A 25,776-nucleotide genomic window follows, 5' to 3' on the forward strand; every position below is an offset into this window, starting at 1 on the left:
GCAACCCAGTAGTTGGGTCATCCAAATAACCCAGTATATTTTTGTGTAAGCCCTCAAAATAAAGCCTTATGAAATAACTATTGTATTGTGTTAAGTAATAAAATGTTTGAAAATAAAGGAGAGCCGCACACTCTAGGAGCCCAGATGCAAAAATGTAATGTCCAATGTTTCGACAGGCAAGCTGTCCTCATCAGGGTATAAATGTTAACATATTCACTTAGGCTCTCACATGATGAATTATATAGGACTGAAAATTGATAAATGTAACAACCATATCTCTGTCACTAACAAATCCAGTAATGAGTGGTAACGCTACAATTAACTTGAAAGATACTCTGGAAAATATGCAAATAAAGCGTTACACTAAGCAGTGTGTTAATTCAGCACTGTTCAGTGTCTATACAGGTCCACACTTTCAGTGTTCATTTGACACGGGGGAATTTGCTGTGAAGCCTAGAGCTATCCCTGTGCTCTCTCTTTTCTCTTTGCTCTCTCAATCTCTCTCTTCCCCCCTCCCTCCACTCTCTCTCTGTTTTCCTCTGCAATAACTAGCACACTGCCATGCAGACATGCCTATGTTACCAGAGGCCACTTCAATCATAGCGCCAAACTCACATTGTCATCAAGCCTCTCCTGTTGCAGACTGTCAAGCCCAGGAAATTGCATACACCACAACTATAGCATTTTAATAAGCCACGCGTCTCATCAATAAAGAGGCAAATTAGAACAGTAGGGCACACGACTGGGGAGTTGGGGAGGGGAATGTGCAAAGGCGATCTGGGCGGAGACTGTCTCTTATGGATAGGAGAGGCCCTAGCTCCCCAGTTCCAAAGCAGAAGAGCTCAAATATATCCCCTTGTAACGCCCCTAGTAATCGATACATCCTAATAGATTCACTTGCCTGTCATAACATGTTGTATCCACATCGTCATACTACCGAGGTAAAATGTGCATATTGATCAGGTTCATCAGAAGAAAGCTATTTTCATCCAACTGATATAGTGAAAGGAGTTGATTATTTACAAGACAGTTTTACAAGTGGCTCATTGGATTGCTTTGTATTAGACTTAAAACATCAGAATGTCCAGACTATTACGTGAGCTGTAGAGGTGGTTGAGATCAGAGACCTGCCTGCATCTTGTCGCCAGCTTAGCACCAACAACGGGCAGGCCTTACAGATCATAATCTGTTGAATAGCCTCTTCTCTGTGCGGTCTCTTAGTGGGCTTGAGATTATATCTTCTTTAATGCTCTCCTAGTCATTCAGCACTTCAAAACAACACCCTCGTGAATGATGTTCTCTCCCATGCTTGGTCTGAGCACGCTTGTGTTTCCAGCTGCTAATAATCATGATCTTTCATTTCAGCTTGGCGTTATCATCATCCTGTGATGTTTTAGAATGGGAGGATGTGTGTGTGTGTGTGTGTGTGTGTGTGTCGAAGCAATTCTCTCTATGAATAGCTAATACATATACATGAGAGTTGTGGCGGCAGCAATTGAGATGCCGCTTTGCATTTGTCTATTTAATTTCAGCAGGGTTAAATCAGTCCACAGTGGTCCTCACAGAACCCTTACACCTCCTAAGATGGGTGTAACTGGCCTCTTAGAAGAGGAAGTGCAGGTGTTCTCCTGAATACCGAATTATAAATGACTTCTAATTTCTGACTAATGCGTGTCTAAAATGATTGCTAGCGAGTAACCATTATAAAACTAGAAGTAGAGGGAAAATCGAGATGCGTGACGGTTCCTCAGGTTGCTGTAAATTCCCCTTGAGTTTGGGCCTCATCTCTGGGAGCTGCAGCAGGCCAACAGCCGACAGATGTAAAGCTGACAGCAGAGACTCATCCCATAGATTTAAACACTCAGGGATCAGTCTGTCAGAGGGCTGAAACCACTGCTGTATGCATGCCAAGATTAGCCCACACCAAACTACCTTGAACTGTAAATTCTATACACTCCGTGTTTGTGCTAGGCTAGCTTGCCAAAGTGCCGACGTAGAACTGTCCTCTGAGCTTCCATTTTATTCTATTGAGCTGGCTGGTCCACACATAATGCATTTCTGCCCCAGTGTATCAGACGTGCATGTACTTAAATAGCCAGGCTTCTATACCCCCAAGCAAAAAAATTATAATATTTTAAAGAATCTGCTTACACTGACAAGGTTGTGATTTTTGGCACAGTTGAACCCATCACAATTGCGAATAAATAATTTCAGCTGAAATGTTCCCATTCCCAGTGTCTGAATACAGTCTGTTGCAATAATTTCTGTCTCCTTTACTTCTTCCATGTTGTTGTATGGGTAATGTTTATCTGTACTCAGATAACCTGAAAACGTTTGGCTCAACGGGAAGCAGAGTGAGTGGGAATGTTTCACTAAAGCTGCAAGTGGACTGTATTGAACCATGTGAGTGTTGGTGAAAAAGAACCCCTGTGTATCTGTCTCTCCTGTCTCCAGGTCAGGGCTGTTGGTCCTGAGGAAACCACTGGACAGGGAGACAGAGGATCGCTACACCCTCGTTGTAACTGCCTCCGATGGCCGTCCAGACGGGGTAAGCCTGCCTCAATTGTCCTTCCATCCATCTATTCATTCATCTAAACCTTCATAAATCCTTTCCTTCATCCATCCATGTGTGCTGTCTCATCATCAATACATTTATTGTGTTCATTCGTCTATTCGATCCATTCAGTTCAGTCTATGGCAGGTTGTATACCTAGCCCTATTTACTTGCCGAAATCTGTCTTGCCTACTACTTACTAATACTACATACTGTGTACTATTTAGAACGTACTGTTTAGTAAAATGATTGCCGTAAGCAACAAATAACATACTAGACTCCCCGATACCGAGAATGTATAATCTAATACTAGACTCTCCCATACTGAGAATGTATAATCTAATACTAGACTCTCCCATACTGAGAATGTATAATCTAATACTAGACTCCCCCATACAGAGAATGTATAATCTAATGCGTTGCTTCCCGCCATTTATTCATTTTGATACAGCTCATCCCCTCATCTGATTATCAGCTGTTGTCATACACACGTGGGATTTAAAATACGACTCTCTTCCTCAATAGCATGCTGTGAATGCTACTAGATAAAAAGTCACATTTAATTTGACATCCTGACATTTAAAGCATACTACATTTCAAATATTTCACATACTATAAAACTTTAGATTTTTGCATAGACAAAATTGTCTTGTATTTAGAACAGTGTTTGAGGTCTCCAGTCCATTGTTTTGATCAGATCCTGGCCAAACAGGAGGAACAGTGATTTATGTATAACAGTACCGGGGATTATTAGGTGATAATCAGGGTTGATTAAAATGTGCAATAATGGAATATCTGTATTTTGTCATCAATAATGGGCATCTTAAAGGTTGCATACAGTGTTAAGAAAATGTGACTAATCGCCAAAACATGTGATGCATTCCTCTACTATTATATCTATCTAAAACGTTTCCCTTGTCGTTGCATATCCCCATGTCAAAAATATCTCTCTCCATCTCACACACGTAACGAGGAAGCCAGCGGACAGATTCCTGTGAAATGATTCTCTTTGATACCAGCGGTGTTATATTTAATAATGCAACTGTGACAGGTTACCAAACTGACCTTTATGAAAATGAATACAAATGTCTCTCTTCTGACACATTCTGATAACTGAAGCACCTCCCCCTAGATGTAATCACTAGCCACCTTAAAGATGCATTCCGGGTTCTTAAACTCAACAAATTGGATTTGTATCATAACATAAACCACAAAATGGATGACGTAGTACATAATTAGATGACGTAGTACACAAAAAATTGGGACACGTTTTTGGCTTGCGGGCAGCACTTTCAAAACTACAGGCTGAAATTCTACAAAAGTTTCAGAGTACATCTTTAATTGGCCAATAGTCTCAGAGCTTGTCTCTTTCTCCTCTAGTGGAGAGGAGAACTCTCATCCTCTCCTTAAAAGAGTCGTCCTGTTGGTTGTCTCATGCAAGTCAGATAATGCAGGGAAGAGTAGAGTACCAGTAAAATCCCTCCCCCCTGTGCTCTCCACGATTCCACTTATTCTATAAAACATTGAGCAAAGTTTAAACGGCAGACTTGAGTGGGTAAGGTAGAAGCAGAGACAGAGGTCTTTAAAATGCATTGACCTTTCCAAATCAGTTGGTCATTAGCGACGCTAATAAACAGTCATGTAGGAACTAGGAAAAGCTTTCTAGTTTAGGAGACACACACACACACACACACACACAGGGTGTTCCACAAGCATATGGAGTAGCAAGCCAAATAGAGAAAGAAGCCAGCCAGGCTCCCCCGGGCTGGGGGGGTTATGACATTTTTGCAGAACAAGCTGGATTTTGTTAGCCTTTTGTACGTTCTAAAGCTAGATTGTATTTTCAACCAGCAACTATCAGGAAATAACACTGATAAAAAATGTCACACTTTTACAGTGTTAGTTTTATCAGCTGTTGTACAATAGGATATAAAAAAACAGGAAAATATTATTTTTACAGTAAAGCTTTAAGCTTCCTTTTGAAGTAGCATTTTCTCTGCTATCAGCAATACAGGTATAATTGAAGAATGAAGCAGGTGGTAAACATGGGCTTTGCTACACAGAAACACTTTGATTTGTCAACACTTTGATTTAATCAGTAGACCTATATTAATATATTTAAAATACCATACATTATCTTTTAAAACAATTCAATCTGTTTTCTTTTATAATATTTTGGACCAGAGTAAGTATATCTCTCCACTAACCTACCCATTGTTCCTGCAGTCAGGAGGATTCACCATCTTCATCAAATGTTTTCATGATTTATCTGCAGAGAATTGCCAAAAAGTCAAGCAGTATGCAAATTATTTGTTTAACTTATTTTGTACATAATGTTGCCGCTACCGTCTCTTATGACCGAAAATAAATTCTGGACATCAGGACTGCGATTACTCACCACGGACTGTCAGAATCCTTTTTTTCCTTTAACGAGTCTGACGAGCCCGACTCGAATGATATACTGCTTTCTCGGGAACAGGCCCAGATCCCCGTGATTTGCGTGAAGAGGAGGCGGAGAAAAAGGGGCCAGAGGGCGGGCTGCCTTCTGAGAATTCCTAGGCGATCTAATAAACCTCCACTTCCTTCCATTCTGCTAGCAAACGTGCAATCTTTGGAGAATAAAATAGATGACCTACGCGGAAGATTAAACTACCAACGGGACATACAAAACTGTAATATCTTATGCTTCACGGAGTCATGGCTGAACAGCTACACTATCAACATACAGCTGGCTGGTTATACGCTGTACCGGCAGGATAGAACAGTGGCATCTGGCAAGACAAGGAGCGGCGGACTATGTATTTTTGTAAACAGCTGGTGCACAATATCTAAGGAAGTCTCAAGCTATTGCTTGCCTGAGGTAGTATCTTATGATAATCTGAAGACAACACTATCTACCTAGAGACTTTTCATCTGTAGCTGTTTACATACCACAACAAACTGAGGCTGGCACTAAGACAGCATTAAATGAGCTGTATTCCACCATAAGCAAACAAGAAAACGCTCACCCAGAGGCGGTGCTCCTAGTAGCCGGGGACTTTAATGCAGGGAAACTTAAATCCATTTTACCAAATTTCTATCAGCATGTTAAATGTGCAACCAGAGGGAAAATAACTCTGGACCACCTTAACTCCACACACAGAGATGCATACAAAGCTCTCCCTTGCCCTCCATTTGGCAAATCTGACCATAATTCTATCCTCCTGATTCCTGCTTACAAGCAAAAATTAAAGCAGGAAGCACCAGTGACTAGATCAATAATAAAGTGGTCAGATGAAGCAGATGCTAAGTTACAGGACTGTTTTGCTAGCACAGACTGGAATATGTTCTGGGATTCATCCGATGGCATTGAGGAGTATACCACATCAGACATTGGCTTCATCAATAAGTGCATCAATGAAGTCATCCCCACGGTGACCATACATACATACCCCAACCAGAAGCCATGGACTACAGGCAACATCCGCACTGAGCTAAAGGCTAGAGCTGCCGCTTTCATGGAGTGGGACTCTAACCCGGAAGCTTATAAGAAATCCCGCTATGCCCTTCGACGACCCATCAAACAGGCAAAGTGTCAATATAGGACGAAGATCAAATCATACTACACCGGTCCTTTCGCTCGTCGGATGTAGCAGGCCTTGCAAACCATTACAGACTACAAAGGGAAGCACAGCTGAGAGCTGCCCAGTGACACGAGTCTACCAGATGAGCTAAACTACTTCTATGCTCGCTTCGAGGCAAATAACACTGAAACATAAATGAGAGCACCAGCTGTTCTGGAAGACTGTGTGATCACGCTCTCCGCAGCCGATGTGAGTAAGACCTTTAAACAGGTCAACATTCACAAGGAAGCGGGGCCAGAAGGATTACCAAGACGTGTACTGCGAGCATGCGCTGACCAACTGGCATGTGTCTTCACTGACATTTTCAACCTTTCCCTGTCCGAGTCTGTAATACCAACATGTTTAAAGCAGACCGCCATAGTGCCTGTGCCCAAGAACACTAAGGTAACCTGCCTAAATCACTACCGAGCCGTAGCACTCACGTCTGTAGACAAGAAGTACTTTGAAAGGCTGGTCATGGCTCACATCAACACCATTATCCCAAAAACCCTAGACCCACTCCAATTTGCATACCGCCCCAACAGATCCACAGATGAAGTCTCTATTGCACGCCACACTGCCTTTCCCACCTGGACAAAAGGAACACCTATGTGTGAATGCTATTCATTGACTACAGCTCAGCGTTCAACACCATAGTGCCCTCAAAGCTCATCAATAAGCTAAGGATCCTGGGAATAAACACCTCCCTCTGCAACTGGATCTTGAACTTCCTGACGGGCCACCCCCAGGTGGTAAAAGTAGGTAACAACACATCCGCCACGCTGATCCTCAACACAGAGGCCTCTCAGGGGTGCGTGCTCAGTCCCTTCCTGTACTCCCTGTTCACTCATGACTGCACGGCCAAGCACCACTCCAACACCATCATTAAGTTTGCCGATGACACAACAGTGGTAGGCCTGATCACCGACGAGACAGCCTATAGGGAGGAGGTCAGACACCTGGCTGTGTGGTGCCAGGACAACAACCTCTCCCTCAACGTGATCAAGACAAAGGAGATGATTGTGGACTACAGGAAAAAGAGTACCGAGCACGCCCCCATTCTCATCGACGGGGCTGTAGAGGAGCAGGTTAAGAGCTTCAAGTTCCTTGGTGTCCACATCACCAACAAACTAACATGGTCCAAGCACACCAAGACAGTCGTGAAGAGGGCACAACAAAATATTTTCCCCCTCAGGAGACTTAAATGATTTGGCATGGGTCCTCAGATCCTCAAAAGTGTCTACAGCTGCACCATCGAGAGTAGGGCACTACAGAGGGTAGTGCAAACAGCCCAGTACATCACTGGGGCCAAGCTTCCTGCCATCCAGGACCTCTATACCAGGCAGGGTCAAAGACTCCAGCCACCCTAGTCATAGACTGTTATCTCTGCTACCGCATAGCAAGCGGTACCGGAGCGCCAAGTCTAGGTCCAAGAGGCAGCTAAACAGCTTCTACCCCCAAGCCGTAAGACTCCTCAACATCTAATCAAATGGCTACCCAGACTATTTGCATTGCCCCCGCCCTCCCCCTCTTTTACACCGCTGCTACTCTCTGTTATCATCTATGCATAGTTGCTTTAATAACTCTACCTACTTGTACATATTACTTCAACTAACCGGTGCCCCCGCACATTGATTCTGTATCGTTACCCCCCTGTATATAGTCTCGCTATTGTTATTTTACTGCTGCTCTTTAATTACTTGTTATTACTTGTTGCTTTTATTTCTTTTTTTTTTTAAACTGCATTGTTGGTAGGGCCTCATAAGTAAGCATTTCACCTGTTGTATTCGGCGCATGTGACTAATACAAGTTGATATAATTTGAAATTAGGGAGCCACCTGAACAGCTCTCTTACCGATGCAATTTGGTAGGCTACTGACGAGTCACTCACTTTAACGTCACTGTCTGGCAAGTCCTGATGGACTTCATATCGAAAATACAAAGGAGATCTTTAGTTTACTTGTCCCGATGCGATACCATGGACATATAACTACGTTGTGTGATTTATGAATGGCAGGGATATATGAGATTGACTTTATTCAGTCAGTTCTACACCTTTTATAAGCTAGTCAAGCTTGCTGTTTGTCAATGAAAGCACAGTATAGAGCCTATGCACCGCCACTCCGTTGTCTATGCCCCACCACTCCACGGCCTATGCCCCACCACTCCGTGGCTGCCTATGAAACCCACCAGGGCCCAACGTTAACTTTGTTTCTCGGTTAACCAAAAATCTACTGTCCCAAACTGAATTTCTACTGGCCCGGACATGGTGTAGTTCTTAAATGCATTAGGGTAATGCAAGGACTATAGGTTGGCATGGCTTCTCTCTATATTCAGCTATAAATAGTTATTGTGATGTGTATTAAAAAGCTGTGTAATATAATTTAGCAATGCAAGTCATTATTTTGTTCTTTAGAATTGCGTTGTATTAATTGCGTTAATTTTTGTTTCTAAAGTATGTCATTTTGAGATTTGATAATAGGACGCTGACCCTTTAAGACCAATGTTCCAAAAGAGATATCGTCATGGCTACAGTAGGCTAGTCAAGAGGAATGCTAGGTTTCTTTTTGTACTGTTATTTTTACAGACTATTAACAGTAGCCTGCATATTGCTAGTATGTTCACTATTGAAGGTTTACATTTGGAAATCACTTTCCTGAGAAAAAATAAATCATTGATGGGTGCTTCTTTTTGCTTTGAACAGCTCGCGTGTGCTTTGTGAAGGCATCGGCTGCATTTCAAACTCGAAGTAGACAGCCCTCGGTTCTAAACTCAGCCTTTGAATGACGTTTTATATCGTCACATCCGAGTGTACCTTAAATGTCCCTTGCCCAAGCGAGGGAGTGTGATGATTGGAGAGGCAACATCCTTGGTGGAAATCTTGAAGTTGAGCTTAAAAACAACCAACCTAAAACTACGAATGTACCTAGTAAGCTAACATATCTAGCTAGCACTCCTGTCAGGTAGCTAGCTACAGTTACCCATAGCTGGCTAGCTAGTTTTATAGTTTGGTCATTTATTCCAATACATTTCAGAATTCCAAAAATATGTTTATGAATCTAGCAACATTTTATAGGCTCCTCACTACGAGACTAAGCCAATTTACCAATGCTAAAATCACTGTATATATGCACTACCGTTCAAAAGTTTGGGGTCACTTAAAAAATTTACTTGTTTTTGAAAGAAACAGACGCCTCACAAGTCCTCAAATGGGAGCTTCATTAAATAGTACCCGCAAAACACCAGTCTCAACATCAACAGTGAAGAGGCGACTCCGGGATGCTGGACTTCTAGGCAGAGTTCCTCTGTCCAGTGTCTGTGTTCTTTTGTCCATCTTAATCTTTTATTTTTATTGGGCAGTCTGAGATATGGCTTTTTCTTTGCAACTCTGCCTAGAAGGCCAGCATCCCGGAGTCGCCTCTTCACTGTTGACTTTGAGACTGGTGTTTTGCGAGTACTATTTAATGAATCTGCCATTTGAGGACTTGTGAGGCATCTTTTTCTCAAACTAGACACTCTAATGTACTTGTCCTCTTGCTCTGCAGTGAGGCCTCCCACACCTCTTTATATTCTGGTTAAAGCCAGTTTGCGCTGTTCTGTGAAGGGAGTAGTACACAGCATTGTACGAAATCTATTTGTTTGTAGCCATTTTGAGGCTTTATCTAACACAACGTGCCACTGGAACACAGGAGTGATGCTTGCTGATAATGGGCCTCTGTACGCCTATGTAGATATTCCATAAAAAATCAGCCGTTTCCAGCTACAATAGTCATTTACAACATTAACAATGTCTACACTGTATTTCTGATCAATTTTATGTTATTTTAATGGACACAAAATGTGCTTTTCTTTCAAAAACATGGACATTTCTAAGTGACCACAAACTTTTGAACGGTAGTGTATATTTTTTAGCAAGCTAGATTCATACTTTTTTTCTGACATGCCTTGTTGATTAAATTTGACACTTCGCGGCCACCATAGTTTGAAATGTGACTACAGTTTGCATTGAATTGTGGGTCATAACAACCCACAACTGACCAAAGTTGTTCACTCGCTCCGTTGAGCTAAATCGAGGCCCGAGGGGGCAACGTTAGTAAATTGGACCTCCACTTAAGATGACTATCAAACTGCATCCAGTTTCGACGGGGATTCCCCTGAGGGAAAGTAGCTAGCGCAAGGGCTGAGGGGGTAATAATAACGTGTTTGGACTGCAGCCAACGTCTCATGTACTGCTTGACTGCTCGAGAAGTTGTGACTCGCAGGAGCGTGGTGGTGCTTGATTGAACGGCCAATCGTATTGCTCAAATACAAATATCATGACATTTACGTTTGTGATCTTCAATGATAGACTGCGACAGAGCAGTTAAATGTTAAACTGGAATGCAAAAATGCGCAGAAAAGTTAGTGACTGACACGATCTACTGTTTTTACTGGCCCTGGGCCAGTGGGCCCACGTTAATGTCGGATCCTGCACATGAAAGAAAATAAATTAATTTGCCAGAAAAGAATTGGCTAAGTGGATTTTGATTCATCTTTACCACATTATATGGGAGGTGCAAATTCACTCACATTAGGCTATATGGGACACGCAAAATCATGCTCTCTCTCTGTGTAAAGACATGTTTCTGCAACCGCAACGCACACCCCCAGGTCCCGAGAGGCGAGACAGACAGCAGACTGTCAAACCAGTAGTGTTTCCTTGTCATCGCTCACTTTGTGACTGACAGGTGCCTGTCCTATCAATTACATTTGCATTTTACATTTTAGTCATTTAGCACAGTGGTTCCCAAACTTTTTTGGTTAATGTACCACCAAGTACCCCCTCATGTGCATTTTACCAGTAAGCCTATGTTCTCATGAGTTCTAAAGTACCCTCTGTGGATAGGCCAAGTACCCCTGGTTGGGAAACACTGATTTAGCTGACGTTCTTAACCAGGGCAACTTACAGGATAAATTAGGGTTAAGTGCCTTGCTCAAGGGCACATTGACATATTTTTCACCTAGTTGGCTCGGGGATTCGATCCAGCGTTCATTCAGTTACTGGCCCAACGCTCTTATCCGCTAGAAGAAGCATATTGTTCATTCCAGCAGGAGAGGGCTCGGCAGACTGTTTTCTTACTAGCGAATTGAAAAGTAGTTTAGTTAATTTACTGTGGAAGTGGAAAAAGTACCCGGCTGAAAATGAGTCTGTAATCGGCTGTATAGTTGACAGCTGGCGCTAGTGGAAAACACAACTCACACACACACACACACCACTGTACCTGACGCTCCAGAACTGCATGACCTCCCTCCCTGGTGATGTCACCTCCTGGATGGGGTATGTGTTCCTCCAGGCCCCTGCAGGTGTCCCACAGGGGCCTGGAGGGCCCGGGGCCAGCCAATATTATTTGACGAGGCCCAGGGCCATGCCCCAGATGAAAGGGAGGGAGACAGTACCCATTATACAGTCAAACCAGAGGTGTTACATAACATTCTGTTATAGCTAATAAATACTGCTTGTACTATTGGTCTTAAAGAGACACTGCGGTTTTAAAACCTGTGTGTTTCTGTGATGAATGGGTTCGTTCATTTTGTTACTTGTGCGTATGCGCTAGAGCATGAGGGCAGTTGGAAAAATGGCTACTTACTGTAGCATTACTGGTTCCCTTTTTGATGGTACACGTGCAGAGCAACGTGAAGAGTAATGTGCAGAGCAACATGAAGTTCATTGTGCAGAACAACGTGAAGTTCATTGTGCAGAACAACGTGAAGTTCAATGTGCAGAGCAACATGCAGTTCACGTGCAGAGCAACATGAAGTTCAATGTGCAGAACAACGTGAAGTTCAATGTGCAGAACAACGTGAAGTTCAATGTGCAGAACAACGTGAAGTTCATTGTGCAGAACAACGTGCAGAGCAACATGAAGTTCAATGTGCAGAACAACGTGCAGAGCAACATGAAGTTCAATGTGCAGAGCAACGTGAAGTTCAATGTGCAGAGCAACGTGAAGTTCAATGTGCAGAGCAACATGAAGTTCAATGTGCAGAACAACGTGAGGTTCAGGTGCAGAGCAACATTGTGTTCATGTCAAAGCAATAGTGCTGAATGTAGTATTTATTTGTTCAGTATTTGTTCAGTTCCCTCATTACTACCCTCGTTGCTCCAAGTAAATGTTTCACGGACCATATAGATTTTTTCTTCATAGAGTTTTTGCGTCGTGAAGAATCCCAGCTCCTTTCAAACGCTCCATCTTTCATGCAATACCATTACAAAACAGACACATCCTCATTTTTATTTTGGTTTGGATTCTTCCATACATTTCTCTGGGTGTGCAATAGTGGGAAGGAGTGTCTTTGATCTTCGCTCAAAGCTAAACGCAGAGAAGAGAATGAGGAAGAGAGACGTTGAGAAGGGATAATGAAAAGGGAAGTGGCTTCCTGCTGCGAGGGCACACCTGGACACGAGGCCTCCTTTGTTTTCTGCTCCGTTCTCTCTCTGAAGAAGGGAAGCCCTGTGTGCTGGCTAATGACAGTTTAGTGCTCCCCATAGGCTAGTGCTCTGATGACTAGCTATACATATTTAGGATCTTAAGTTGACCATTAACGTTTAGTCCATAATGTTGCTTGATCGGTTGTTAGGCTATTAGCTGGAAGAAAATAGGCTACATGAAAAGTGCCATACTGTTACTATAACCATGTCTTAGTGAGGGTTTTCAGTGCCTTTATGTAAATCACAAAGCTCATCTGCGTTTCCTGCATAGCAGGAAAATTCTCAGCAACAAAATTGTGATCAATTAAGATCCTATATCTGTAGCTTCATTCATAACCTCAGAATGTGTGTCTTTACAGTACAGTACTATCCCAGCTAGCACATAATGTTCTGAGAACCATATGTTTCTTAGAGCTTGGTGAGAGCGTGGTTATTTTGGTTATTTTGCATTTAGCATTTTGCAACTTTCTGGGAATGGTGCAGGATATGTGCTTGGTTTTGGAACATTCTCAGCACATTTAAGGAACTTGACAAACAAATGTTGTTTTCTTGGTATTTCATTATTTTAACAGAACGTTTCCTAAAAGTTCAAACATGGTTTGATTTAATTTCAATTTTGGTAATGTTTTAGGAACGTTCTTCAACTGGTTTGACATAGGGAACGTTCTCAAATAGTTCAGAGAACGTTAAGAAACAACGTTCTGTGGGAATTTCAGTACTTCAGCATAATGTTTCCTGCAGGTTTCCTCATGGTACTATTTAAAGTCATGTTCCCACATTGTTTAGAAAACGTTAAGAAAATGTTCGATAAATAACAGAGAACGTTCTAAGAATATTATTTAAATATACATTCTGTTCTCAGCATCAACAAAACACTCAATCCTGCATATGAATAAAATTAATTTATTAAACTTTTCTAGCACTTTTCATTACAGACAGAATCTCAGTGCTTGTTAAGCAAAATAAACAGCAAGAAGTAATTTACGTTAAAAGAGATATAAGCTACAACAGTAGCTAGATAAGATAGATCAAGTCTGTTTGAGTGCTTCTAGATAAAGTATGTTTGAGTGCTTCTAGATCAAGTCTGTTTGAGTGCTTCTAGATCAAGTCTGTTTGAGTGCTTCTAGATCAGGGCTCTTCAATCCTGTTCCTGGAGAGCTACCCTTCTGTAGGTTTTTGTTTCAACCTCAGAATCAGGTGCGCTATATTAGGGTTGGAGCGACAACCTACAGTACGGTAGCTCTCCAGTAACAGAGTTGGAGAGCCCTATTCTAGATCAAGTCTGTTTGAGTGCTTCTTGAAGCCTCCAGATGGGTAGCTGCGGTCATGAGAGGATCTGGAAGCTCATAGCTAGATGATCAGCAGAGGTGGCGGCAGCTCTATGTCATCAGGGTGTCTCCATCCTCTGCAGATTATCTGTATCAATTAAGTTTGAGCTCCCCACATGGTGCAGCCCACTCCTTACTTCGTATCCTCGCGAGCAATGAAAAGCTGGCCCACTACCAACTCTTCATGCACAGCCACCTCTTGGATCACCGTTGGTGAAAAAGGTTTAAATTTATTAGGTCTAGGTTTAATTCAAAAGAAAACACAACGGCTAGCTAGCATTAGCTAGCATACTTTCAAAATCTGACACGATAGGTGGATTAACAACAGGCTAAGCTGTGTTTTGGTATATTTCACTTGTGATTGCAATATTTATAAGTATTTTTAGTAATATTTTTGAATCTGATACGTTTGGGAATTTTCTTCTGCCTTTCAGGACCGGAACGAGGCTGTAGTTTTCTGAACATAACGTGCAACCCAAATGGCGTTTTTTTGATATAAAAGTAATATTTCTCGAACAAAAATAACATTTATTGTGTAACTGGGAGTCTCGTGAGTGCAAACATCCGAAGACTTTCAAAGGTAAGCGATTAATTTTATTGCTTTTCTGACTTTCGTGACCATGCTAATTTGGGGCTAGCTGTTGTAGCATTGATTGATACACTCACAAAAGCTTGGATTACTTTCGCTGTAAAGCATATTTTCAAAATATGACACGATAGGTGGATTAACAACAAGCTAAGCTGTGTTTTGGTATATTTCACTTGTGATTGCATGATTATAAATATTTTTAGTAATATTTTGCGCCCTGCAATTCAGCGGTTGTTTAGGAAAATGATCCCGTAAAAGGGATCCGTAGCACAGAGAAGTTAAGTGTGTTCAGGTGTTGGCCACACCCACTAATTGGCCACACCTGATCTTAATGAGTGCTTGTTTCCTTTGAAATGGGGTCTCTTTGAATAGACTAAAATGAACATCTTTCTAGGTGTAAAACAAACAAAAACATAAACATGGCATGCTAACTCCATCGTGATGGCGCAGTGGACTATTCCATGGATAGAAAACCTTAGGTTTGAATCTGATGCTGTGCCACAATTTAAAAATACATGTGTTTGCATGATTAATGCTTAGGCACATATAATTGAATATGATTATCTGTGTTTGGAGTTAAAAACTGTTAACCTAAGCTATTGGAACATGTTTTCAGAACATTATTTAATTACCTTCAAATAACTTATAATTTCTGTTCTCAGAATGAAACCTCATTGGAAACCAAAGCAAAATGTTCTCAGAACCGCCCTGCAACCTAAAAATGAACATTCCCAGAACAGACAACATTTTTACTTCCGTTCTTAGAACATTTAAAAAAAACGTTCAGTTTTACCGATCAGGGAGCGTATGGCTTCATTCCCAAAACCAATGGGAAACCAAAAACGTATGTTCCCACAACTTTCTAATTTAGTCTGTGCTGTAATTGGTTGCTTTTCTTTTCATATTGTAGCAGGCTCAAGGGTGTGGGGTTTCCACATTACCAAGTTCAATAACAAAACATTCACCAGTAGCACAACTAGAATGCAAATGGGGAGTTTATTAGAGATTTTTGTACACGGGGAAAGAAGGGGGAATTACTTCACAGTCCACAAGCCGTTCTCATTGTCCGTTCCGTTCTCCAGGGGTAAACCTGAAACTTGTCTCAGCTGCTCCCCCATTGGCACCTCTGCCGGCTCGGTCTCTGTGGTAGCCTTCTTTGGGGAAATAGTGTAGAGTACATCACGTGCAATCCATTTCTTTAGCAAATTCACATGGTAAATATGGGTCAGATGCCAACGTCCCGGCTGTCTGACCCTATAGTTAACGTCACCCACCTTCTCAAAGACTTCGAATGGTCCGTTCCATTGGGCCAAAAACATGCATTCTGAGGTGGGGACCAGCATCAACACTTTGTCTCCTGGCTGAAAGTCCCTTTGTTGTGCCCCTCTGTTGTACACCCACACTTAGGCCTCCTGGGCCTCCAGCATGTGTTCCCGTACCAGGGGCCACAGGGTTGCCATCTGATCGCTCATGTCTCCCACGTGCTCCACCATGGTTCGGTGGTGCGACGGTTGCTTTTCCCAGGCTTCTTTAGCCACGTCCAGCAGTCCTCGGGGTCATCTCCTGTACAGGATTTCGAAGGGAGAGAATCCTGTTGAAGCAGCTGGTCCCAATTCTTTCCGTTGGCCTCCATCACCTTCTTTATCATCTGCTTCAGGTTACGATTGAATCTTTCCACCAATCCATCAGTCTGAGGGTGATACACAGAGGTGCGCAACTGGGTTATTTTCATTAGCTTGCATAGATCCTTCATGATTCATGACATGAACGTGGTGTCCTGGTCGGTCAATATCTCGTCGGGGATGCTTACTTGGGAGAACAGCATGACCAACTCACGTGCGATTCCCTTGGTGGCCATGGTGAGCAGGTACCTGGTGGCATAATCCATAATCACTAGAATGTATTGGTGCCCTCTGTTGCTCTTGGGTAGAGGTCCCAGAAATAATGGGTAGGGGAATTAAGGGACTGCGAATCCGACAGTCCAGGTCGCAAGGGTAATCTCACAGATATTGTTCTCTCTTCTCCCACTGTTCATAACGCACGTTTCTCTCTCCATTCTCTGCCCCTTTGTGCAGGCTGCTTCCTCCTTTATCCCCAAGTACTCCCTGGCTTCTTGATCCACAGCCTCGCCTCGTTGGGGCACGAAGTCCATATAAGGCTCGGGGCCAGAGCCAGCGGGCTGCAAGATATCTCCCCTCAATAACCACTCCCCTCACCTCTCCCTGCCGTCTGCCACAATATGTTGAGCTCTTTGGCTCTTAGACAAAATACATTAAACCTTAAAAAAATGTAAATTATGCAGACGTCTGTCTGGCTCTGACAAATACTGTATTATTGTCTCATTCAAAGGACCGTTTTCAATGAGAAATGGTCCTGTTAGGATGATCTGATGGCGTTATTAGCTCAGGAATTGCTTATTTTTATGTTATTAGCTCAGGAATTGTTTTGTGTCATTACATACAGCCGGGAAGAACTATTGGATATTAGAGCGGCGGTAACTCACCAGAACTTGCAGTATTATGACCAGGATTACGACTTCCCTGGAGCGGATCCTTTGTTTGTTCTTTCCAGAGCAATTTATTCCAGAGGCTAACCCAAAACAACGCCGGCAGAGGAGAGGTACTCGAGGCAGTCTTCTGGTCCAACTTAGGAAGTGTGCACAACACCCACCGCTCCCGAGTATTTAACTCGCTAATGTCCAATCTCTGGATAATAAAATTGATGAGCTCAAGGCGAGAGTTTCTTTTCAGAGAGACACCACGGATTGTAACATTCTCTGCTTCACGGAATCATGGCTCTCTCGAGATACACTGTCTGACTGTAAAGTCAGTTGGGTTCTCAGTACATCGCGCCGACAGGAACAAAAATCTCTCCAGGAAGCAGAAGGGTGGAGGTATATGTTTTATGATTAACAACTTATGGTGTAACTGTGATAACATACAGGAACTCAAGTCCTTCTGTTCACCGAACCTAGAATATCTCACAATCAAATGCCGACCGTACTAACTCCCAAGATAATTTTCATCAATAATAGCCACAGCGGTCTATATCCCCCCAAGCGAATACCATGACGGCCCTCAAAGAACTTCACTGAACTTTATGCAAACTGGAAACCACATATCGTGAGTCTGCATTCATTGTAGCTGGGGATATTAACAAAGCAAATTTGAGGAAAAGGCTCCTGAAATTCAATTAACATATTGATTGTTGTACTTGAGCTGCTAAAACTCTCGACCATTGTTATACTACCTTCCAGAATGCATATAAGTCCCTCCCGTGCCCTCCATTCAGCAAATTGGACCACGATTCCATCTTGCTCCTCTTATAGGCAGAAACTCAAACAGGAAGCACCCTTGGTAAGGACTATTCAATGCTGGTCTGACCTATCGGAATCCACGCTTCAAGATTGTTTTGATCATGTGGACTGGGATATGTTCAGAGTAGCTTCAGAAAATATATCGACACCAATACTGATACAGTGAATGAGTTTATCAGGATGTGCATAGGAGATGTTGTACCCACTGTGACTACTAAAATCTACCCCAACCAGAAATCGTGGATAGATGGGAGCATTCCCGCAAAACTGAAAGCGCGAACCACCGCTTTTAACCAGGGCAAGAAGACAGGGAATATGGAAGAATACAAACAGTGTAGTTGTTCCCTCCGCAAAGAAATCAAGTATGCTGAACTTCGGTATAGGGACAAAGTTGAGTCCCAGTTCAACGGCTCAGACACCAGATGTATGTGGCAGGGTCTATGGATAATCACAGATTATAAAAGGAAAACCAGCCACGTTGCGGACACCGACGGACACCTTCTTCGCTCGCTTTGAGGATAATACAGTGCCGCCGATGCGGTCAAGGACTGTGAGCTCTCCTTCTCCGTTGCCGATGTTAGTAAGACATTTAAGTGTGTTAACCCTCGCAAGGCAGCTGGCCCAGATGGTCGTCAGAGCATGTGCTAACCCTCACAAGGCAGCCACGTCGTCCGAGCATGCGCAGACCAGCTGGCTGGTGTGTTTACAGATATATTCAATCTTTCCCTATCCTAGTCTGTTGTCCCCACATGCTTCAAGATGGCCACCATTGTCCCTGTACCTAAGAAAGCAAAGGTAATTTAACTAAAAGACTATCGCCCCATAGCCCTCACCTCTGTCATCATGAAGTGCTTTGAGAGATTAGTCAAGCTTCATGTCACCTCCAACTTACCTGCCACCCTAGACCCACTTCAATTTGCTTACGGCCTCAATAGATACACAGACGATGAGATCGCCACCATACTGCACATGGCCCTGTCCCATCTGGACAAGAGGCATACCTACCTAAGAATGATGTTCATTGACTATAGCTCAGCATTCAACACCATAGTACCATCCAAGCTCATCATCAAGCTCGAGGCCCTGTGTCTGAACCCCAGCCTGTGGAACTGGGTCCTGGACTTCCTGACGGGTTGCCCCCAGGTGGTGAAGGTATGAAACAACACCTCTTCGCTGATCCTCAACACTGGGGCCCCACAAGGGTGCGTGCTCAGCCCCCTTCTGTACTCCGTTCACCCATGACTACGTGGCCAAGCACGCCTCCAACTCAATCATCAAGTGTACAGATGACACAACAGTAGGCTTGATTACCAACAACGATGAGACAGTCTACAGGGAAGAGGTGAGGGCTCTGGGAGTGTGGTGCCAGAAAAATAACCTCTCACTCAACGTCAACAAAACTAAGGAGATGATGTGGACTTCAGGAAACAGCAGAGGGAGCACCCCCCTATCCACATCGATGGGACCGCAGTGGAGAAGGTGGAAAGCTTCAAGTTCCTCGGAGTACACATCACTGGAAAACTGAAATGGTCCACCCACACAGAGAATGTGGTGAAGAAGGCGCAACAGTGACTCTTCAACCTCAGGAGGCTGAAGAAATGTAGCTTAACACCTAAAACCCTCACAAACCTTTACATATGCACAATTCAGAGCACCATGTCGGGCTGTATCACCTTCTGATATGGCAACTGCACCGCCCACAACCGCAAAGCTCTCCAGAGGGGGGTGCGGTCTGCCCAACGCATCACCAGGGGCAAATTTCCCACCCTCCTGGACACCTACAGCACCCGATGCCATAGGAAGGCCAAAAAGATAATCAAGGACATCAACCACCCGAGCCACTGCCTGTTCGCCCCGCTATCATCCAGAAGGCGAGGTCAGTACAGGTGCATCAAAGCTGGGACCGAGAGACTGAAAAACAGCTTCTATCTCAAGGCCATCAGACTGCTAAACAGCCATCAGCCATCAGAGGCGGCTGCCTATAGATATAGATTAGAAATCACTGGCCACTTTTAGAAATGGATCACAAGCCGCTTTAATAATGTTTCCGTGTCAAGCATTACTCATCTCATGTGTATAAACTGCACTCCACACTATTCAACGGTATCTTAGTCACTTTTAAATTGTGTTTACATATTGCATCACCAATTTCATATATATACTGCATTGTATTCTATACTACAACACTGACTGTTAACTTCTTAAGGCTGGGTGGCAGTATTGAGTAGCTTGGATGAAAAGGTGCCCAGAGTAAACTGCCTGATACTCAGGCTCAGAGGCTAAGATATGCAGATTATTAGTAGATTTGGATAGAAAACACTCTGAAGTTTCTAGAACTGTTTGAATGATGTCTGTGAGTATAACAGAACTCATATGGCAGGCAAAAACCTGAAAAAAAATCCAACCGGGAGGTGGGAAATCTGAGGTTTGTAGGTTTGCCTATCCAATATACAGTGGGATATTGGTCATTTTGCACTTCCTAAGGCTTCCACTAGATGTCAACAGTCTTTAGAAACTTGTTTGATGCTTCTACTGTGACGAATGAGGGAAGGAGAGCTCTTTGAGTCAGGTGTCTGGCACGAGCTGAACATGCGCTCTCACATTCCATCTCATTTCTGAAGACAAAGGAATTCTCTGGTTGAAACATTATTGAAGATTTTTGTTAAAAACATCCTAAAGATTGATTCTATACATCGTTTGACATGTTTCTACGAACTGTAATAGAATTGTTTGACTTTTCGTCTGACCTGCGCGTCATGAATGTGGATTACTGGACTGAACGCACGAACAAAATGAAGCTATTTGGACATAAATTATGGACTATATCAAACAAAACAAACATTTATTGTGGAACTGGGATTCCTGGGAGTGCATTCTGATGAAGATCATCAAAGGTAAGTGAATATTTATAATGCTATTTCTGACTTCTGTTGACTACAAAAAATGGCAGATATCTTTTTGGCTTATTTGGGCTCTGAGCGCTGTACTCAGATTATAGCATGGTATGCTTTTTCCGTAAAGTTTTTAAAAAATATGACACTGCGGTTGCATTAAGGAGAAGTTTATCTGAAGTTCAATGTTTAATACTTGTATCTTTTATCAATGTTTATTATGAGTATTTCTGTAAATTGATGTGGCTCTCTGCAAAATCACCGGATGTTTTGGAGGCAAAACATTACTGAACATAATGCGCCAATGTAAACTAAGATTTTTGGATATAAATATGAACTTTATCGAACAAAACATACATGTATTGTGAAACATGAAGTCCTATGAGTGTCATCTGATGAAGATCATCAAAGGTTAGTGATTAATTCTATCTCTATTTCTGATTTTTGTGACTCCTCTCTTTGGCTGGAAAAATGGCTGTGTTTTTCAGTGACTTGGCTCTGACCTAACATAATCGTTTGTGGTGCTTTCGCCGAAACGCCTATTTGAAATCGGACACTGTGGTGGGATTAACAAGAAGTGTACCTTTAAAATGGTGTAAAATACTTGTATGTCTGAGGAATTTTAATTATGAGATTTCTGTTGTTTTGAATTTGGCGCCCTGCACTTTCACTGGCTGTTGTCATATGATCCCGTTAACGGGATCTCAGCCTTGAGAATTAAACAGCCATCTCCAGCACATCAGAGGCTGCTGCCTATATACATAGATTAGGAATCACTGGCCACTTTAAGGAAATGAAACACTAGCCACTTTAATAATGTCTCCATATCTTGCATTACTCATCTCATATGTATAAACTGTACTCTATACTATTCTACGGTATCTTAGTCACTATAATTGTATGTAAATATTGCATCACCCATCTCATATGTATATACTGTACTCTATACTATTCTATAGTATCTTAGTCACTTTAATTGTGTGTAAATATTGCATCACCCATCTCATATGTACATACTGTACTCTATACTATGCCGCTGTATCTTAGTCCAATGCTGCTCTGACATATATGTATATATATTCTTCATCCATTAAATGGCCTGCTCTGATACCGCCAGCTTAAAAACAACCTAATTGGCGTTTTAGGTGGAGATTCCATCATATTTGTGAAACAGTGAATCAGGACAAACACACCCAGTCCATCTGTAACATTACAAATTACAGACTAAAACTTTAAGGGCTGAGATGTTAGATAACCGGCATTGACCGCCTTCCTTCCTCACACGGTCTGCCAATTGTTCAGGAGCACATTAAGTTCAAGAGAAATGGTCACGGTGATGGGTCATTTGCAGATGGACTCTCCACACTATGATATTGGCTTTTAAATACCAACCTCTATAGCCAGCAGGCTTAAGTACAGTATGATGGAATTAACTGGTACTTGTTGACCTGCTCGTACTTCCTGGATTCTGCTCTTCATTCTGGTAAGAGTGTAGCTAGAAGTGAAAAGGCATTTATTTGATGATACAGTTTTATAAAAGCCTTATTTTCTGTAAGAGACTGCAAGTTGCGTGATGTATACTGGTTTCTGAAGAGATTCAATGCACTATATCTGTACGGCTCAGTAGTTTTGTTAATCAAGCAAACATTTTGACAAGATGCACAGTCTAAGAGAACCTCAAACTAAACGTGTTCCTGCTTTCATATCAAACACTAAGACGCTAATTCACCTAAAGCTGAGGAGATGAGTCATTCATTACATGATGGTGAATGCAAATACAGTATGTCATCATTACTCCAAGGGCTGTAGCATAAGATGTAGCAGTTAACCAGAAATAAAATATGGATTCGTATTTATTCACTCACATTCTGATTGGTTTAAGCATGACATACAGAGAAGTCTGCTGTGCTTTTAACTTACTATTTTAGATAGAGAACGGAGATCAATAATTGTGTTGTTTTTTATTCTGTGCTTCCAGACCTCCACGGCCACTGTGAATATTGTGGTCACTGATGTCAACGATAATGACCCTGTCTTCGATCCGCTCCTGCCCCAAAACCTAACGGTTACAGAGGAGGAGGCCAACTCTTTTGTGGGCCAAGTAAAGGTAAGTCTGCCCTTATGTCTGCCATACTGTGTACTCACTGTATAATCCACATTACTGACTCATCCATAGACCCTTGTAGAATGGACTCATGTTAAGATACAGTAGATCTGTCTGATGACTAAGTCAGTGTACTGTGGCTGGTTATCCGTGTGGAGTAATATTTCTGTGGTACTGAATCTATGAACATGTATATTGCAGCTTGCATTGGCATAATGTCCAAGGGGCCTTTGACATTGAAAGTCTGTCCCAATGCGGTTTAACTTACATGTACCTGGCTTGCAGCAGTACACCCTACTGTTCCTCTGTGACTCTGGTGTCTGTCTCCCGCTAACTCTCCCTGTCCCATTTGGCTAATTGTAGTTAGTGGCCCTCAGGGATGTGAGGGTGCCAAGGCCCAACTCCCCGCTTGGCCTGCCGATCCCCCCCGGTCTCCCAGCATGTGTGCCCAGCTGCCAAGAGCCCCAGAGCAGGGAGGGCCCGTATCTTTCTGTTATCACTATGGCAACAGCGTTCAAAAACTATAAAAAACACAATATTTACCTCTTACAGTTAAAGGGAGGGCTCCCTGCCCGGTCCGCTGTTAATAATTTTCCAATTAAATAAATGAAATTTTAATCATTTGTCATGTTCAGGGACATCCCATAATGAGTCGCTTTGTTGGGCTCTGTTAAGCTGCGAGGAGCTGTAATTAGTGGTGTGGATAATAGGGCTGGGGATTGTTTGTGGAATAAGCGGAGGATAATGTAGGCAGACATCTTTGGTGGGACTCTGTGCTTTTTTTGTACAGTACAGCAGACCGCTGTGTTGTGAATCATTAGATTGTTTACCTGTGTGTGTGTGTGTGTGTGTGTGTGTGTGTGTTGTGTGTGTGTGTGTGTGTGTGTGTGTGTGTGTGTGTGTGTGTGTGTGTGTGTGTGTGTGTGTGTGTGTGTGTGTGTGTGTGGTAGTGCCTGGAGAAGTGGGTATGCCCAAAAAATTCCAAACTGCCCGTCCGGCGAAGGAAAGGCACCCTATGTAAAAGATTATATGAGATACAGTGAGATCCAGACGGAATGACCTAAAATGATGAATCCCATATTGGTCTTTCACAGTCAGGCCAACCCAAGCTGTACTGTGCAGTACGTTAATAGTAGGCCTACTATTGAAACAGATAAATGAGGCTGTCAACTGAGTCAGAAATTCAAAGGTTTCCATTTTTTCAGGTTTTTGCTCTCAAAGTACATAACAATGCTTAAATCACACCAGCAGACAACCTTTGAAGTAAAAAATCCAATACATGTAGTTTTTTTGTGTAGTTACAGTTTAATTGAAGTGTGCAGGCACCTAGCACTGTTGTTTGATTAGCATTGTTTCTGTAGCACATGAGATGAGGTTTGCAAAATTAATGGCCACTGGATTTATGCAAATAATGCCAGGTAAGCATAGGCTACTTTGTAGCTAATATTTAATAGAGAAGGTTTTTGGGAAAGCCTTTCCATCTACCAGAAGAGTTAGGCCTTTCATTACTATCTATATTTTTCCTGTTCCATAATTGTTTGAAATCTGGATGTTTTACTTCATATTATGAGACATGTCTTCAAGTAGCCTATAGCCCAAACCCCACCATAGAAAGGTGGAGGCAATTATTTGTATAAAGACTTCCTCATTATGTGTTCTCCTGTTCTATTTGTTCTATTCTTTTTTTCCAATGTCTAGCAGCCAATGGCATTATCCTAGTCATATTAGCAACACATGATAGTTGTTGCATCTTTAGATCTCCATTCTTTTAACAATTCTAGCAGATATGTCCATCTCTGTCCGCTCACATATTTGGTGTGCATTTTAGAACTGCGTTTTGCCGTGTGTACGTTACTGCGCCTAAAATGTGAAGAAATCATAATTTATCAAAATGTTAAGCTAAACATTCCGATCTGTTCCATCAGTCCAATTAATTGATATGGCGTATACCTCCACTACACTACTTTGATATTCATCAATGGGGATTAAGAAGAGGGTATAGGCAATGCCCACTAAAATATAAGTAGACAAAGAGCGAATACTTGTGTATACACTCCACCACTGTGTGTGTGTGTGTGTGTGTGTGTGTGTGTGTGTGTGTGTGCGCGCGCCTGTGCGTGCGTGGCTAGACTCCCAAACCTGACCCTTCGTTTCCTCCAAACTGAAAATCATTCCAACCACATAACATGGCCTCCAGTGGAGAGTTTGGGACACGCTCCCAACCCTAACATTCCATGTTTGTCGCCCCCACAGCTAACCTGGAGCAAAACCATGGACCACAAGCCACATTAACGCTGGCCAGAGGCCCTGAAGTGTGCTATCAGAATATATCTCTGCCAAACATGACCATCAACACTAACTCTCCCCCAAACTGAAATATTTGATCAAATAAGCTCTCAGATATGATCAATTACTGCAATAACATCTCGGAATGTGCAATTGATCAGCAAGTCGCTCATACTGGCTCAGCATATGATAAGACAAGTGGGATTTGTGAGGCTACAGAGGCTACAGTATGCACATCGAAATGAGCAAGCCTTTATGGAACACTAAGCACTCAACCATCTGCCCTTCCTCAATCTGCCAACGCATGGTTATTACAGGTTTTTCTGATTGCTTAGGCACTATCTTTGAAACTATAGGCTATTTTTGCAAAGCTCTACACACCAACCACAAAACCTTACACCAAACCAGCAAAACATGATACATCTCTTTCAAAAGCAAACAATTATTGTAAAAACTCTTCAAACTCTTTAAAAAAATGTTTTTTTTTGCGTCTACAGTACACACAAACCGTCATTTGAATGAGCACACAAAGCACCAACTACGCACTGATGGTATAAATTAAAAACACTTTTGGCTTTTGCTTTTTCTGTTTGCAGGGCATAGCAGTTTGCAATAAAGTTTTGTCATACATGTAGTA

General features: G+C 42.5%; 1 protein-coding gene across 1 annotated transcript in view; it reads left to right on the top strand.

Annotated features, from left to right (window-relative positions):
* The window catches only part of LOC139570092 (protocadherin-15-like), a 314,364-nt gene that overhangs the window by 196,394 nt on the left and 92,194 nt on the right, over positions 1-25,776 (top strand). The window contains exons 18-19 of the mRNA XM_071391605.1: positions 2,455-2,548; positions 22,728-22,856. Coding sequence (XP_071247706.1) covers positions 2,455-2,548; positions 22,728-22,856 — 223 coding nt within the window. The remainder of the gene's footprint in view (positions 1-2,454; positions 2,549-22,727; positions 22,857-25,776) is intronic.

The sequence above is a fragment of the Salvelinus alpinus genome, chromosome 3, assembly GCF_045679555.1.
Source record: "Salvelinus alpinus chromosome 3, SLU_Salpinus.1, whole genome shotgun sequence".
In the NCBI taxonomy this organism is placed as follows: Eukaryota; Metazoa; Chordata; class Actinopteri; order Salmoniformes; family Salmonidae; genus Salvelinus; species Salvelinus alpinus.